The sequence below is a fragment of the Grammomys surdaster genome, unplaced genomic scaffold (genome assembly GCF_004785775.1).
Source record: "Grammomys surdaster isolate TR1022 unplaced genomic scaffold, NIH_TR_1.0 125231, whole genome shotgun sequence".
NCBI lineage: Eukaryota > Metazoa > Chordata > Mammalia > Rodentia > Muridae > Grammomys > Grammomys surdaster.
Window position 1 is genome coordinate 1 of NW_021620120.1, and position 18,627 is coordinate 18,627.

The following is an 18,627-nucleotide window of genomic DNA, read 5'->3' on the forward strand; positions in this document are numbered from 1 at the left end:
AAAAAAAAAAAAAAACAAAACAAAACCATATGTATATATGGATCAGAAGTTAAAGTTAAAGAAGTTAAGGAAAATTTTTTTCTTAATTTTTCTCTTAGGTGAATGTTTGAAACTTTTAGCCCCATTATTGGTGGGGCATCCCAAGACCACAGAAAGGAAGAGGAGACCCCACCCTTAGGAATAAGCTGAATAGGCAGGAGATGAAACAGGCTGTTGATTGACAGTACTTATCTGGAGTCCATTTGACCCGTGAGAGATAGATTCAAGTAGATTCTTTGAAACTTAAAAGAATGTTTTAAGTTACAAAATGAGATAAATTTTAGACATGTAAACATACCACTGTGTAATCTGTACTGAACTTCACATTGTAGAAAAGGAAGCAGACTCCTGCCTTTGAGTCTTAGTAAAAGCTTGGGGACCCTGAAATGATTTGGAGGTAAAAGCACAAACTTTCTTTCCTCTCTCCAGAAGACTGGGTGTATATAGACTGGACATGTGTTTTTAGCTCAGTGAGCACTTCAAAGGAAATTCATAACCTTGAGCTTGTGACTATGATAATAGCAATCACTGTTTGTCATGGGAAGATAAATAATTCATTGGAACAACATTGATTAGCGTTAAAACTCTTAACATTTTACGTCTTAATATAACAATAGCATAGAGAGGGAAGAAATCTGAAACAATTTTTCATTTTTACGTACACCTTAAATCACTTCTTTACACTTTTATAAATTGCATTTGAAACACTTTTTTGACCGTTATAATTCACATTCACAGATCTCAAAGCACACTTTTAAGATCATTGCAACTTAATCTTTCATATCCTTACAACTTATATAAACATTAGAGTTTTTTCTATCCAATTATTCACCACAAGGCACAGGTAACTGTGAGCAGTCCTTGTAAAATAACTATATTCACATAAAGGAATAGTAAAAAGTTACATTGAAATCAGTTGTGGGAGTTTATCTTTTTTTTAGAATCTGGTAACAATCTGATGAGTGTCTAGACCTAGTAGCAACTCTAGGAAAGTGCCCCCTGATTTTTACACATGAAGAGAACTGAGCAATGCCTGAAGCCTGTGTTGTTGCTTGCTGTTAAACTGACAAAGCTTTCCCTAGTAAACACCATCAGAGATCTGCTAAGATGGAATTTCACCTGAATAAGCAGGAAGTACAGACCAAGCAGCTTCCAAATCTACTAAAAATGACAGACTTATTATCTGTTACCTAGACAATCACTGAAGATTCCATGGTGGTAGTCTTGATTTCATTGGGGGCAGAGGATCCAGGGCAGCATCAGTCTTCCCTGCCCGGTCCAGAAGGTCCAAAGACTGTCCAGTGGAGCAGAACCCTGGGAGATCAGTCTACTTTGTCTAAGCAAAGCAAGGCAATCAACTCCCCAGTGTCCTGCTTGTCCACAGTTTGGACAGGGTCCTGGTGACACACAAGATGAGGGCAGATTTTCATCCAGTGGCTGGCTTTGTCACATTTAAATTAAGCTCAAAGTGGAGTTCTTCTCTACCTGTTCGTTGTCTGTGAAGACCTAGGAGTCACTTCTAGTAGCTGGGGGTCTCTGTCTATCAGAGTAAGCTTTGTCCATTAAACATTTTAAATGCCATATTCAGCAGATCTCTTAAAAATTTTGAGGACTGTTATCTACTAAGGATATCTATACCAAAGAAACTTTCCTTGTTTCTAGTAACTTGTTTTAGGCTCAACTTTGGAAACATATACAGGAGGCTAAATAAACCTTGTTCTTAACTTGCATGTGTTGTCTTCAATAGTTTACAATAAGTCAGTAACTTTCATAAGATTAAGATTTTGTAACATTATCTCTGTTCTATTTGAGCCTTAGTAATTTGAGGTGAAGATCCTTTATAATCTAAATAAACCATAAATGCCTTAAACTTTAGTCCATAAGAGAATGGTATCTTTTATAGTTTACCATTATAGAAAACACAGATTTATATGACTCAGTTTCTCCAAATAGCTAAAGCTTAACAAGGTGGGCAAGGACTAAACTAGACAAATATCACTGTGAAGCTGAGTAGGCCTTAGAAATATATAACTTATGACTCCGTATTCCTTATTTATCAATATAACTGGGTGGAGAGATGGCTCATAAGTGACGAGAACCAGCTGCTCTTCCAGAAGATCCAAGTTAAATATCCAGTAACTACACCACAGCTCACAGTGGTCTATAAGTAGAGTTCCAGGCATTGGATACAATCATATATGTATATATATATATATATATATATATATATATATATATATATGAATGTATATAATGCTCACATGCTCATAACATAAAATTCTAGAATAAAATGCATTCTTTATTCATCTAACATACATTGTGCTTATCTACATTTTATAGCACCTGGGTGCTGAACACTTAGCAAGGACATAGGATAGATATATGTCTTATATCAGCTTTTGCTAATCCAAGTAGATCTTTACAACCTTAAAATTTTATCATCACATACAGTATGTACTAAATCAGAGTTGAATCACATATGCAGTATGTTGTAGCAAATATAACCTTAAATTTTTATCTTCATTCAAAATTTTATGCCAATCAGAAATACTTGATACTTCTTGATACTTCTTTAGTCTACAAAGAGATACAATGATATACAGAAAACTCATTAGGACAAAGAGGCTTTATGGTTATTGTTTTGTGACGTGTGGTCAAGTGATGATATTAGTGAACTCACATGGCATGTACTCTTTAACCTAAGTAAAGATGGCTGTCAGTCCTACGGCAACTTCTATTTTGATGAGGTCATCAACCAAGATGGAGCAGAGCCACATAGTTGCTATTTTAAAACATCTGTTTTCATGGTATGTTTTTTTAAAAATCAAAATCCATGTCATTCAATTTTCTGAGTGAACATGAAGGGCCATATGTTGGGGTGAAAACCCACTGGCTCAATGAGGCAGCGAAAAGACCTTTCTACTCTACCACAGACTCAGAAGGGAAAAGGTCCTTTTTCTCCACACTGTCTGCCATTCCTTCCAACTCAATCTCCCTCCTTTCTACTTCCTGTGTTTTCCTATGTTCACTCCTGTTAACTGGTTGCATGCTCTGCCTCTTGAGCTATGGTTGAATTTAATTAATATCATTTACAGAAAGTTCTTGGAAAAAATGATGTGTGTAAGGTCTGAACCACACCACAACAACCTGTTTACAATTAACAGAAAGCTCTTGGCTTAAAGGTATCTGTAAGGGCTGTTGAACTCCGCAGCAGAAACAGGATTTTCCTGTTCCAAGTTCAGAATTTTGAGCTACACAATGTGATCAAATATTCTGTCACATTTTCCCCCTTTTGTCTGAAGAATATCTATTTCTCTAAAATCAATAAACGATATACTACTATCTGCTAAGAATTACATGCTCAGTGTCCAGTCCATTTGTATTTGGCAACCTTGGAGAACGTATTCCACTATCTATCTAATCTTGATGTGTCCAACGGTGTACACTCAAATCACTTTCTATCATAACTTATATTTTTCAATCTAAAAATCTCTTTTTTGAAACTTTAAACATTTTCTTTAATCCTAAACAACTTAGTCTGAACTTTGAGAGTACAAAAAATCTAGTCTTGAACGCCATCAGAGAACTGAGAGGAATGAATGTTATCCACATAGACAGGATGAACAGAACAAACAGCTTCCAATTCTATAGAAAAGACAAAGACTGTTGGCTGCCTGGACAGTCACCCAGGGTTTCTCTGGAAGGTTGGGTCATCCATATCTTCAGGCTACTGACCCAGAACATCTGACAGATTGCTCTGTGAAGCAGGAATCATGAGGGACTTCTTCTCTACCTAATCCTGGCAGAGATCATCATTTGACTTCATGTGCTTTCTTTTGTCCAGTTGGGACAGTATTATATGAGCAGTTGAAGCAAGGCAGTTTGTTGTTCAGTGTGCACTTGCCACATTTGAAGCAAGTTCCATAAGGAATTCTTCAATGCTCATCACATTCCTTGAAGGAGTATGGGTTGCTTCCAGGATCTGACACATCTCCTTGTAAAAAAAAAAAAAAATCTTAAATTAATAAAACATCGTTAAATGACACATTCTGTAGATCTCTGTGGGTTTTGAAGACTAGTACTTAACAAAACCAAAGAAACAAATGTTTGATTAACTGACTATTAACTTGCATTTACAATTTTTTCTTAAACAGTTTGTAATAGGAGCTTTCAAAAGGACTAGTACTTCTCATTGCAGTTTTAAGAATTACATAGGTATCTTAATACCATGGAGTTGATACATAGTTGTAACCAAAATATAACCTTACTTTTGTATCAAGATACAAGGATCCATAGAATGTAACCAACTGCAACCTTAATTCCCATCAATATACAAAGAAATATACTAATGTAATCAAATAAACATCAATTGTGTATCAATATATAAGAAGGTATACTAATGTAACCAACTGTAACCTTAATTTTCTGTCAATATACAAATGCCTATACCCATGTAAGCAAATATAACCTTAATTTTCTGTCTATACATAGTAGTTTATCCCAATGTAATCAAGTAAACCTCAATTTTGTATCAACATACAAAGAGCTATACCAATGTAAACAAATATAACTTTAATCTGTATCAATATACAAAGATCTATACCAATGTAATTGAATACAACCTCAATTTTGTTTCAATATACAAAGATCTAAGCCAATGTAAGTAATATAATTTTGTAACAATATACAATAATTTTGCATCAATATACAAAGAAAAGACTGAATAATTTACCTGTTTCCTATTATTTCTATATCTTTCCTATATCCTCACTTTTGTCTACTTAAAAAAGACAGATTTTAAGTGTAACACACTAAAACTATTTTTAAAAATGAGGCTATTTCTGCCAAGCTTTCCTCAATGTCAAGTTTGGTTGTATTTGTCAGCCTTAGGATTCAGTATTTTTGAGTTCAGAGTTCTATAAAATGTTTGTGTCAGTTTTATATGAACTCAGGAATTTGAATCTCCTGAGCAGTTTGTAGTCTGGTTCTAGGTTTACCAACAAGGCTGATCTGCTCTGAGGAGCCAGAGCTGAGCAGAAGAGTGACATCAGCAGAGGAACAGGGATGGTCCCTTGGGTGTGGTCTTCATGAGCATTAGGATCCATCTTGCTTCAAGGTGAGGTGACTGCTGAATGGATGGGGACATAGATGACAGAAACTACGAAATGATGTGTCTTAGACATTGTGGTATTGCTATGCAGAGCAACCATGACTGAGGCAGTTTTTAAAGAGAAAGCCTTTAATCTGGGCGTGCTTATGATTTCGGTGGCTTAGTACATTCTCATCATGGTGGGGAGCATGGCAGCAAGCAGGCAGGCAGACATGGGGCTGGAGCAGCAGCTAAGATGTCATCCTGACCTATAGGCAGCAGACAAACCAAGACTGAGCTTGGCATTGGATTTTAAAACCTCAAAGCCAGCTCCCAGTGACTCTTCCTGCTAGAAGGTCATTCCCCCTCATTCTACTAATCTTTCAAAGTGCCCCCTCCCTGGTGACTAAGTCTTCAAATATATGAGCCCATGTGGCATTCTTATGCAAAGCATCACAGAATGTTCAAGACTTAAGCACAGCATCTGCCACCATCAGGGCAGACTAAAGTGTAAGGGTGTGCAGGGGACCCCATGTCTCTATCCTTTGGGACTCCCCATCTTGTGGTACACAGAAGGAGGTGTTCTTCTTACTCAGTGACCTCAGTTCATCCAGGGAAGGCAATGATGACAGCGGGTGACAGAACTCCTGTGACAAATCCTGAGCCATTTTCCAGCCTTCTCAGTGGCAGGAATGGACATCGGGGTGCCCTGGAAGGAGAAGATGAGACCCTAAGGTATCCTGTTCCCTTGATTCATGGGTCCTTGGTACAGCAAGCAAATATTTATCCATAATATCTTTGTCCTGTAAAACTTGTGCACACACAAAGCTCCTGTAGAATAAGCTGGGTGAGCTGTGAGTGACAGCTTAGGTGCCATTCCTCTTCTTCCCAACCACTTCTCACATGGTGCTCCTCTGTGTCTGCATGTTCCCAGGCAGAGCCCTAGGTGTCCTAGGAGTGTGGGGATGCAGCCTTTCCTGAAGGAGTGCTCACCAGCTCCTCTGTCTCACAGCATCAGGGACTGCAGGAAACAAGCTTTGAACCCCTAAGATTCTGGATCCCCCTATGGGGTTCTGGAGTCAGCAGCACACCTCTATGCTCAGCTAGTTTGTGGCATTTACACACATATAAAACATGGCCCTCTAATCTCCCTGTCCTGCCTCTCCTGCTGCCCTCCCCAAGTGCTTCCCTTGCTTTTCCAGTCTAACATATTTAAATCTTGAGACCACTTATCAACAAACACGTGTAGCCACAAATTCCTTCATTACAGTAGTCCCCTTTTCTGTGGGGGAAAAGATTCCTAGTCTGAGCCTGTGTCTGAACCCTGTACAGAGGTAAACCCTGTCTGCACTCTATGTGTTACTGTGTACGCACTCCTATGAAAAGGTTGCTACATCAACTGCAGTAAGAGATGATTAACTGTTGCATGCAGAATGCTGACAACAGGGTACTGTAATAGATGTGATTTATTTCCTCCGCCTCCCCACTGCCCTGCGTTCACCCCCATGTTGGTGGAAGATGAGGGATGAACAGAGCTAAGAGAAAGAACGACCAAGGAATTAGGACAGTGAATCTGTGCATCTGACATCTGAGTCTGCTCTGAGCACCTCAGGCTTGTGTTTTGTGAACAGTGTGGACCATGGACAGAGGAGGCAAAGGATTCACACCAGGTGCGACAGGATCTTCATCCCATGGAAAGAAAGATAAATGAAGTAAAAACATGTGTGTCACTTATTTCTACCATGGTTTCCTTGTTACAATCAGATCATACCTCATCCATGTCAGTAAAAGTGTGGAAGGCAAAACCCCATGATAAGAGTTACAGGGCAGCACAGTTTGTCTCTGCCCTGGGCCATCTATTTGGTCCCTGGACCAGCTTTTAAAATAAACATAAATCTAAAGTAGACTCATTCTATCAACCCTGGAGTCTTCTCTAAAGTCAGCATCAGGATCCTCGGAGCCAGGGAAGGACAGGGGCCATGGGCACAGCACAGGTCCAAGAGGACCAGATCTTTCATGAGAGCCTGTGGATCCCTTCTCTGTGTGGATCCTGCAATCCAGGGTTAACTGGGGAAATATGGGAAAAATGGGGAGAACTCAATAGAGGAGCATAGAAGGAGGCAGGAACTCAGGAGAGCTTAGTTCATCTGTGTAGGCAAAGTGTCCTGAGACAAGAACCCTTGTTGTGTCTGGTGGGGACAAGAATGGTAACAACACCTCCTACTGCTGTCACACTTGGACATCTATGAGGAAAACCATACAGGAAGCACTTTCAGGAACAAGAATAGGCCCACTCCTCTATACAAACTAAAAACACAAGAAATAAACATAGAAAACAAAGTAAAGAGCCACAGTTAAGACAGCAGCCTGGGCTGCTCATAATCTTGTGGACAGGACAAGGCTCTGGCCATTCAGTCTCCCTGTGATCATAGACTCTCAGCCTGTGCTTCACAGTGATGAAGAGAACAGAGTCCGGAGGAGACAGAGCTGAGTGTGACCTTGTCTTAGATAACAAGGATCTCATCTGGGCACATCCTTATTTACATTCAGTTCCCACAGCCTTATCCAGTCTCACCAGATACCCACAACATAGTGACACAATTCTGGAAGCTTCTCCATCTGCCATTTATTTCCTCCACAAACTCTAAGTATTTCCAATCCCTTATTTACCTGTCAATCAACCCTCAGGTCAACATGTAAACAATCAAGTTCACATTCAGATGCTTATTCTCAATGTGCAAGTGAGGAGCTGCAGCTCAGGGCAGCATGAAGCTGACAGGATGCAGATGCACCCTAGACCAGGAAGGTTGGCTGTGGAAGGGAACACAGGCAGTACAGAGACAAGGACCTTGTGTCCAAGGGTAGACTGAGCTCTATTTTTCTTCACATTGAGCCCACAGGCTCACAGGGATCAGCAGACACTGTTGTCTAAATAAATCTGAGGGCTCTGGACATCACAGGAGAAACTGAACACATCTTCTGTTACTCAGTCCACTCCAGGCTGCTGTCTTCATGCTAGAGAACAAGAGTCATGAACCATCACTGTGAAGAAAACATTCCAACAACCCACCACTCACAGGGGATTCTGAAAGTCCCTGAAACCCAATCATGTCCATATTGCCCCTTCCTAGTCAGGACCCAGAGTGTCACCTTTAAAATCTGGGAGAGATATATCAGAGCTCTGGAAGCTGTTACTGCCTAGGATAAAACAAAAGAAACATATATGGTTATGTATATGAATATGTACATGTACATGTATTCATATCATGGTACAACTGAAGCCCCCAGAGGATTTCTCTAGAGGAGCTATTATGGATTGCCAGAGCTCCCAACATCCCTAGCTTCACTGCAATGACCTCGAAATAATCCTGCCACCCACATTAATGTGGAGCTGAAGCATAGTTCCCTTCTTTTTCACTCGTGAGAAGAAAAGCTGTGAGAGTTCAAGGAAGTTCTTGACACTAGAAAGTTTCCAGAACTGACAGAAGATCCCATTGGAGACAGTAGCAATGCTGGGTGTGGATGTGTTTCCCATTAATGAGCAGAGCACACTTCTAAAGGAAACTGAGAGAAAACTCAGACCCTGGCCTTTCCTACCTGTATTTCTCTTCCTCTTCATCACAAAAGCCACCACAGCTCCAGTTATGGCCACAGTTCCAAGTACAGCCAGAACAGCAATGATCACCTTGTTAGAGTCAGTGGATGGAGGAGGCTCTGGGAAGGACAGGTACAGGAAATGAAGGTGAGGATCATGACCCCAGCTCTCAGCCCTGACCAGCTCAGGGTCTGAAGAAGGCTCCAGCTCTGCACCCACAACCTCCTTACCCCATCTCAGGGTGAGGGGCTCAGACAGCCCCTCATGTTGCACATGGCATGTGTAATTCTGCTCCTTCCCCAGAGGCACCACCACAGATGCCCACTTCTGGAAGTTTCCATCCCCTGAAGGCCTGGTCTCCACAAACTCCATGTCCTGGGTCAGGTCCTCCCCATTCAACTGCCAGGTCAGAGTGATGTCAGCAGGGTAGAATCCCAGGGCCCAGCACCTCAAGGTGACATCGCCTTCTTCTCTTTGATGATGGGCTACATGTGCTTTTGGTGGTTCTATTTGGAAGATTGAAGAAATTCTACAATTAACAAGACAAACAAATCTACACATGACTCAGTTAAATCAATAATGACACTGAACTATATGTCTGTTTGAATACTTCAACTGTCATCACACTAGTGACCTGCAGGTAGAGCTGGTCCCCTCAGCACAGAACTGCACATTTTCCTCGGGGACTCAGAAGCAAAGAGGGAATCCTCATGAGCCAGTGAGTCAACATGGTCTTCCTTATGTGATGTTTCATAGCACAAGACAGGTTGTCAAAGGATGGAAGATAGAATGAAAAATAAGTAATTTAATAAGTGTTTGAGTTCATATCTAAATTAGAAGTTAGAGCTATATACTACTGAAAGGATGCCAACAGGATATTCAACCACTGTGGTCATCTTGCTGACCAGCATTAACCATCAGTTCAAGGGAACAGCCATCACAAAGTGTGTAGCAGAAATGTGGTGAACCTGACAATCAGGCCGAGAAAATGACTCCCAGCCCCTGCCTCTGTGGTGTCAAGGTACAAGTCTATTACACAGGATTTCAGGAGTGTGCTTTGGACAGAAGTGAACCTCTCACTGGACCACAGTGGACTCACAGCATGTCTGGATCTTCCCTCTCACTCCATCTCTAGATTGCAGAAGACCTTGTCTCTCAGAAAGTCAAATTCCTGATTCACTTGGGGGAGCATTGTAATTTGTAGGGGCAGCGGAAGAACAGGAGGCTTCTGGATCTTTAGTTCTGACAGGAAACTGTCTAAGTTCACAAGAATCTCTCCTTTAATGAGAATCCTGAATTAACTTGTCTAATTATCTAGGTTAGCAGTCTCCCCTGGCAACTGTGGAAAATGATAAAAAATGATAATACAAGGGCATGCAGAAACAGGATCATTCCAGTACAGACAAAAACGGAACAGAAGCAAAATAATGCCTTCAAAAAGAAAAAAGAAGGTAAGAAATAAGAAAAAAGAGAGAGAGAGAGAGAGAGAGAAGAAAAAGAAATTCCACAATTTATATTCCTCAAGGGTACCCCCATAAAAGCTCCTGTGACCATTCACCACTGTAGGAATAGATAGAATTGGGTTGTTGAAGGGATGCAAACCCCACAGACAGAGAGGGATCTGCGAGAATGTATTCTTTGGAAAGTTCTAGAAACTGTGGGAACCAGTCTAGTGTAGGGGAGTCCATGTTTCCTAACAGATAAAAAAGACTTCTGGTCCCGAGGTGTAAGGACTGACAAACTCAGCATGACAAGGGTCAATGTGTACAGACAGTGGTGTGGGCAGATAACCTGGCCCTGGAGAGGCCATGGCTGACAGCAGGGAGGACTTGCTGTTAAGTCAGGAAATTGTCTCCTTCCCTCCTGAGACAGACTGGGAACTGTCTAGGGAGAAGGCTGAGCTCTGGGAGAGTCAGTGAAGTCACTGTGATGAGACCCAGGAGACCCAGGGACACTCTCTCCCCACTGAGACAGTGTCATCACCCCAGCTAAGGGTTCCTTCTTCCCCAGGACTGAGCCCCAGCCCGAGGGCAGAGGGAGGAGCTGCCTGTGGCCCCTGCACCTGAGCGCAGCAGTGTCTCCTTCCCGAGTTCCAGGTGTCTGTGGAGACACTTTAAGCACTCGCCCTCCAGGTAGGCCCTGTGTATCTCTGCTTCACCAGTCTGCTCCCACTTGCGTTGGGTGATCTGGGCCACCACGTCCGCTGCTGTCCACGTTTTCAGGTCTTCATTCAGGGCAATGTAATCCTGGCCATCGTAGGCGTACTGCATGTACCCTCGGAGGAGGCTCCCGTCTGAACCCACGTGACAGCCGTACATCCACTGGTAGGTGTGATAGCCTGCGGGACCGGCGGTCAACCTCGACCACCATCCATGCCCACGCCCACGCCCACCCATGGATTCCTCCAAACTGAAGGGAAACAGGTCCCGGGTTGGTTCTGTTCCTGAAACTGGGACTTGAGACTGGGACGTCACTGGCCTCTGTGTCCAGACGTGGAGGGGTCCACATTTCCGAACCCGGGTCACTCACCGCCCTCACTCTGGTTGTAGTAGCTGAGAAAGTTCCTCAGTCTCACTCTGAAAACCTGCTCATTGTACTTGGCTCTCCATTTCTCCTGCTCCCAATACTCTGGTACTTGCTGCTCCACCCAGGGTGCGCGTGGCTCCATCCTCGGATTCTCTGCATCGCTGTCGAAGCTCACGAACTGCGTGTCATCCACGTAGCCAACTTCCATGTAACGGGGCTCCCTGAGTCCGGGCCGGGACATGGCAGTGTGGAAATAACGCATCGAGTGTGATCCTGGGGGCGGCGCGTGGTGAGACCCGGACCTCCTCCCAGGACCTCGGGCGGGCGGGTCCGGGGACCTGGAGGGGAGCAGGGTGCGGGGCTCGTGATGCGGGTGGAGAAGGTGTGGAGGGTGCGGTGAGTGATGCAGGGACATGGCTTCCCCGGTGCCGCCCCCCGCCCCTCCTCACAGAGACCATTTCCCTGCTGATCCCCTACTCACCCGCGCGGGGCTGGGTCGGGGCTGGGGCAGCCGCCAGCAGCAGGAGCAGCGTGCTCAGTGCCATAGCCCCCATCTGGGATCCGTGGCGTCTGGAATCCTGTGGGTTGCAAGGACTTTATAACCGGTGCCTCCGGCGACGCTGATTGGTTTTCCGGGATCATGACACCCAATGAGGGTGAGACCTGCCGGCGCGTCATCAGGGTCTGGGCAGAGGGACCTGACACAGTAGGTGCAGAAGTAAAACTGAGTATTTGGAGAAACCCCAGCCCTGGGCTTCCCGACCCCTCACCTCACCTTCTGGAGACTAAGACTTTTCCTGAACCCTGTGCTGCTGACATATATGGTTATGTATATGAATATGTATATGTATTCATATCATGGTATAACTGAAGTCCCCAGAGGATTTCTCTAGGGGAGCTATTATGGATTCCCAGAGCCCCCAACATCCCTAGCTTCACTCCAACATCCCTGGGATAATCCTGCCACCCACACTAACGTGGAGCTGGAGCCTAGTTCCCTTCTTTTCCACCTGTGATAAGAAAAGCTGTAAGAGTTCAAGGAAGATTTTGATACTAGAAAGTTTCCAGAACTGAGAGCAAATCCAGTTGCAGACAGTAGCAATGCAGGGTATGGATGTGTTTCTCATTAATGTGCAGAGCACACTTCTAAAGGAAACTGAGAGAAAACTGAGACCCTGCCCTTTCCTACCTGTGTTTCTCTTCTTCAAGATAAAAGATACCACAGCTCCAGTGATGGCCACAGCTCCAAGGACAACCAGAAGTGCAATGATTGCCAAGGATGTCGATGGAGGCAGTAAGAGTGGCAATGGGGCCTGCACCAGGGTCCGAATCATGAGTGTCAACAACCCATCACCATTCCTTATACATCACACCACAGCACTGTGTGTGAGTGGTGGGTGAGCATTAAGGGTCTCCCATGCCAGATGCTTGATGAGCATGTCTCTAGTTGGGTCAGCATCTAACTGCCTTTCCACTGCCTCAGTCACATGGGACAGGAGGTCCCTGAAGAACTTCCCTGATTGCTGGACAAGGTTGTGAAAGTAAGTAGAGGGCTCTCCAAGGGTGCAGACTTTCAGGGCCTTAAAGGCAAGATCAGCCAGTTCATTAAAGTAAGCATGCAGCCTGATAGTGGTCTGAATGACCAGGTTAATGTACGCCCCGTGGCGAGTAAGCATGTCAAGACTAGTGTTAAGATTGTATTCCAGATTAATTCTAGCCTGATTGTCAGCTGAGTCATTTTATGCAGACCTCCAATTTAGAAACACAGCAGGGAGGAGCACCACCTTAAGGAGATTATACCAATCGTAATAGGTCTGGAGTTGCACGGCCCACTGATTCAATACTTATTCATAATAAAGGCCTGAATCTTTGGAAGCTTTTCTGATTTGTGCCAAGTCTGCCAGAGGACTGGGAATCCAGGGCCTATTCCCAGCATCAGGGCCCATATTGACAGGGAAATCTCATGACATGCCTGAGGAGGGATGATGCCCTGGGGAGAGGCAGTCTAGCAGGAGGGACAGGAAACCCAGGAGTGAGGCCTGAAGGCAAAGTCCTCCTAGATCACACCAGAGGTGAGTCAGGGGTTCATCCCATGGTGCAGGGGCTGAGGGGCTCATGAGCAAGGGACCTGGGACAGCAGGGCTTGAGGATGGCATGAAACCTGATGGCGGGATGGAGGGGAAGTGAGAAAGCTGAAATGTCCTCATCCTCATCACTGAGATCATCCTGTTTGGTGGAGAAAGCAGGACAGTGTCAGTAATGGAAAGGTGTACATTTGCCTGATCCTGGCAGTGCTTGTTATGGGTGACCACCACTTCCTCATAGGAAGAATTCTTAAGACTTGCCATGACCACAAGGAGGAAGGGGACAAAGAACCAGGGAGGTGCAATCCCAGACTGTATCTCACAATTGCAAGGAAGTGAACACCCATCCAAAGATCCCACATGTTCTCTAGAGATATCCAGAGGAACAAAATGACAGCCTTCTCCCCAAATTGGTCTAAGTCACAAGTTTTAACCTTGAGACTGAAGGTCACAAGAAGGGTTTTCAGTGCCCTAATCTGGGGCACCTTGATGGTGGAGGAGAGGGAGCCCATAATGATGAGGGCAAAGGAAACATACAAGAGGAACAGACAGGTATGACTGAAGAGGTTTGTAGCAGAATTCTCCCCCAATTAATTTAAGTATTAATACAAAGAGAAGCCAGTCATTGGACAGGAAAAAGGAAGGTGGAGCTAAGAGTTTCAGAGACAGAGACAGGAAGGGAGGAGAAAGAGGAGGAGGGCTAGAGAAGATGGATGAAGAGGACCAACCTTGTCTACGTGGACTGATATAGCCACAGGTAGCTATAAATATCATAAAAGGATAGAAAAATTGGGATAACTTGTCAAATCTAGGTGGGCAGTTTGTATCATCAATTGGCTCTGAATTTATTGTGTGGGTATCTTTTGAACTGAGAATTTATTGATATGTAAAACTGACTGATAATTACAAGCTTCTAGAGTTTTGATTTACTGAGCTACAGGGATTTGTGACAGCCAGCCGTAGGGGGTGGATGGCTAGGAAGGTACAAGCAGCTTTGGGGCAGGAGAACCAGAGCTAGGAAGACCTGGGGCTAGTGATGGAGGGGGTGAGACCACCACCGGGGTCAGAGAGTAGCCAGTGCTAGCATGGGATGATGTCTCTTTTTAATATTTCTCACAACAGAGATTAAATATTTTTAAGATAATTCTTAATATAATTGCATACGTTAGTCAGGGTCTTAGGATATTTCAGAGCCAAGTCATTAAAGACAGGCTTTTAATGGCCTAATCTGCTTTCCTGATAAGATGCTCTGTCTGCTTCAGTGTCCTTCCTCAGCAGGTGTCCCTGGCAGGTGATAGTATGCTATCCTGTGTGGAGACTGCAGGATGCTCCCCATGTTGAGAGCCCTGAAGGCTCATGACCACCTTCCTGGGATGCTGTGTCTCCCAACAGTTCCTGTGGAAAGTTGAATGTACATCATAATTGAAGTAACACAAAATGCCCAGCAAATATCAGTAGCATCAGGGAGATCAACATCAAGACCATGAACACAAACAGTTGTTCAGCACCTTAAAACCATGATGATGATCTGTGTATCAGTAATACAGTGTTCTTTCTCTGCACATACTTGCTTCATGTGCCCCAGCATCTTCCCAACAACACAGAGAGCATTACAAAGGATGCCAGCTCCCTCAACTCCAGGTTCAGGCATCTTCTGTTGTCCCTTTGATTGGGATGGGGTCTGATGACACCAGGCATCCTTCAGACTCACCATATAGCTGAGGCTGTGTTTGAACTCCTGACATTCTGGATCCCCCTATGGAGTTCTGGGGTCAGCAGCACACCTCTATGATCAGCTACTGTGTGGCATATACACACATGTAAATCATGGCCCTCTGGTCATTACACCTCCTCTCATCTCCCTGTCCTGCCTCTCCTGTTGCTCCACTCCAACTGATTCCCTTGCTGTTCTAGCCTAACATATTTAAATCTTGAGACCACTTATGAACAAATATGTGTGCACATATTCCTTCATATTCCTTCAATATGGTTGTCCCTTTCTCTGCTGGGAAAAAAAATCCTTCTGGGAGCCTGTGTCTGAACCCTACACAGCAGTAAACCCTGTCTGCATTCTGTGTGTTACTGTATACACACTCCTATGAAACAGTTGCTACATTAATTGCAGTAAGAGATGATTAACAGTTGCATGCAGAATGCTGAGAACAGGGTAATGTAATAGATGTGATTTAGTTCCTCCCCCTCTCCACTGCCCTGTGCTCACCCCTGTGTTGGTGATTGAAGACAGATGAGCGAATCTGTGCATCTGACAGCTGAGGCAGCCCCTGAGCACCTCAGCCCTGTGCATCATGAACAGTGTGGACACTGGACAGAGGAGGCCAAGGTCTCACACCAGGTAAGACAGGGTCATCATCCCATAGAAAGAAAGATAAAATGTAAAAACATGTGTCATTTATTTCTATAGTGTTTGCCTTGTTACTTTCAGATCTTAGTTAACCAAAGTCATTAAAACTGAGGAAAAAGAAACCCCTTGGTAAGAGTCCCAGGGCAGCCAGGCGGTGGTGGCGCACACCTTTAATCCCAGCACTTGGGAGGCAGAGGCAGGCAGACTTCTGAGTTTGAGGCCAGCCTGGTCTACAGAGTGAGTTCCAGGACAGCCAAGGTTACACAGAGAAACCCTGTCTCCCTGTCTCGAAAAACAAAACAAAACAAAACAAAAAAAGTCCCAGGGCAGCAGTTTGGCTCCATGTATTGCAACCAAAGGAGAAAGAATGTTAGTCACCTCACACTGCCTGGGTCTCCAACAGCTCTGACTCCCTGTTCAGGGCCCAGGCATTACCTCCTCCCAGGAACAATTCACACAAATCTCTGTGTATATTTTCCTGGGAAAACTGACAGCGCTGCTCCATGGAATGTGAATAACAAAGGTGAAGCATGTTCTGCTAGGCTCTGCAGATGTGTCTCTGAAATCTATGGTCCTGCAGGACATGTCGGTGCTGGCCTTAAATGTCAGCACTCATGAGGCTGTGGCAGGAGGAAGAGGCAGGCAGATTTCTGTAGGATCCAGGTGAGCCTGGTCTACAAAGAGGCTCAGGAAGCCATGGCTACATAGAGAGAACCACAGGAAATCTGTTTATCTAGCTCTCTGTCTGTCTAACTGTCTATCTCTACCCATCCATCCTACCATCTATCTATCTCTACCCATCCATCCTACCTATCTATCTATCCATCCATCCATCTATCTATGAACCAATTTACTTACATCTGGGAATTTTCAAGACTAAGTGTCTTGGGGCAGGAAATCACTGCCCCCTCCAAGGAACCCCATGCCCAGCCTGTCCTCAGCCCTAGGAGTAAAGGCCCTGCAACGTGGACCTGAAGGCCATCTTAGTGGATATGCAAATCTGCATAGTGACAGTGAGAACCTGGACTCTGGTAATAGGACCCAAGCCATTTCCTCCTCCTCCTGTTTCCCATGCCATCTGTGCCTGGCTCCCTTTGCTAACACAAAGATTATGATTAGCTGTGATATTGTCATGAATCACAGGATGATATCTGTGTGAGCACTGCCCTGTGATGTAACATTCCATTTTCTCTGTCCACCTATAACCAATTGATGACCTGATTGTTATTTTCTGAATCACATGGTTCTACTGGTGATTCCAAGGATCTGTCACACTTGGGCCCCCATCAGCATCCTCCTGCAATGCATCCAGTCCTCTGTAGGGTTTCCTGGGGTCCCAGTGACTTTTCTTCCAGTTTGTTCCTCTTAGCTGCAGCTGCCTCCTTCCTTAGCATCCTAGAGCCTTGGGTTGAAAAAAACATCTCTAGAATAGTTGGATGCTTTCAGTATTCTCCAGGTCTCATGGTGTAGACAGTCTCTGATTCTGCTCCAGGTGTCTGTTTCTTTCTTCTTCTTCTCAGAACACACAGGTATGCTTCTGCCTCAGCACATCTGCACTGCAGGATCCATGGTCTGGAAGGAACTTGGTTCAGCACCCTGGGGAAAGTTTTTTTACAATCTTCAACTCTTTCCTCAAAGGTCACCCTCTGAATGACACCACACTGAACACCTAATTCAACAGCACTCTTAGGGCTGAGAGCAACCTTCCTCCTATGAGAACCAAGTGCAGTTTCCAGCACCACATCCAGGGCATCTGACACCCTCTTTAGACCTCCAGGACCCCTGAACTCACCTGACCATACCCACACTAACACACACATCCACTGAGGTGGATCCAGTGAGAAGTATCCCCCATGGGCTAGGGTGGTTGGCCTTTGTTCCCTACTTGGTGGTACTATAGGGGAAGGTTGTGATTTAAGAAGAGGTGTGGCCTTGCGTGAGGAAGTAGGTTCCTAGGGGAAGTTTGTGAGAGTAAAATGACCTGGCTGCTTCCACTTTGCTCTCTCTACCTCCTGTTTTCCATTATGGATGTGAGCTCTCAGCTTCCTGCTCCACCCACGATGCCAGCAGCTTGCTGCAACACTTCCCTGCCATGATTCACTCTTATCCATTGGAGCTTCATTGCAAACACACTCTTCTCAATGGTCATGGTGCTTAATTACAGTAACAGAAAAGTAGTACATACACATAATTAAAAATATTTTTGAGACAACGGTCACTATGTAGACAGGACTGTCCTTGAACTCACAGAGATTCACATGCCTTTTCCTTCAAAAGCCTAGGTATAAAGGCAGGTAGCAGTATGCCACACTGAAACATAAGGAATCATAAAAACCAACACTGCTCTGCCCTGTTCCTCTCACCTGCACTCTTGACATCTTCCCCTCTGCCCTCTACAACCTGAGACAACCCGTCCTTGTGATTTCTCCTACACTGTATCACATGCATCTTTCCTGGTCAGTACATGTTCCTCAGGCCAGCAAAGCTGTATTATGTGTTAGTGTGTCTCAGAAGCAGAGACCTTACAGCACATATCTGGAACAGGCTGTGTGGGTGAATGACAAAAGACACAGGTATGTCACCTGCTAGAGGAGTGCATTTCCTCCAGCCCAGAGAGAGATAATGACAGCAGACCAAGGAAAGCATCCATCCATGGTCAGCTTGGTGAACCTTGAGTTCTCTGGTTACTCATTGGAGCGTGTGTGAGTTGAGGGATAATCACTGAGCAGCCCTGCCCAGTGTGCATGTCCACTCATAACAGCTGCATCACTGCAGTCCCCTGCAGGGCTCCCAGCAGCTCCCCTCATCGTCTCTCTCAGGAAGTGCTGCTGGTTCAACCCTGACAGGGACTTGTTACATTGTGTAAACTCAGTGAGTCTGTAGCTTCTTGTGTTTCCTGAGGCTCATTAGCCTCCTACTGGCTCCAGCAGGG

The 18,627-nt window shown here is 44.6% G+C and overlaps 1 protein-coding gene across 2 annotated transcripts; it reads right to left on the reverse strand.

Annotated features, from left to right (window-relative positions):
* Positions 1-4,924: 4,924 nt before the first annotated feature.
* On the reverse strand, positions 4,925-11,803 carry LOC114637196 (H-2 class I histocompatibility antigen, Q10 alpha chain-like). 2 transcript variants are annotated; one of them, XM_028785413.1, is made up of 8 exons: positions 11,731-11,803; positions 11,253-11,522; positions 10,786-11,061; positions 8,954-9,229; positions 8,726-8,842; positions 8,279-8,326; positions 5,721-8,143; positions 4,925-5,397 (listed from the first exon to the last, which is right to left on the reverse strand). In XM_028785413.1, exons 1-7 carry the CDS (start codon positions 11,801-11,803, stop codon positions 8,139-8,141), a joined length of 1,065 nt encoding a protein of 354 aa, XP_028641246.1. In that variant the 3' UTR covers positions 4,925-5,397; positions 5,721-8,138. The 2 variants fall into 2 exon arrangements, with proteins under 2 accessions (XP_028641246.1, XP_028641245.1); XM_028785412.1 differs by having other exon boundaries at positions 5,721-8,326.
* Positions 11,804-18,627: the final 6,824 nt, after the last annotated feature.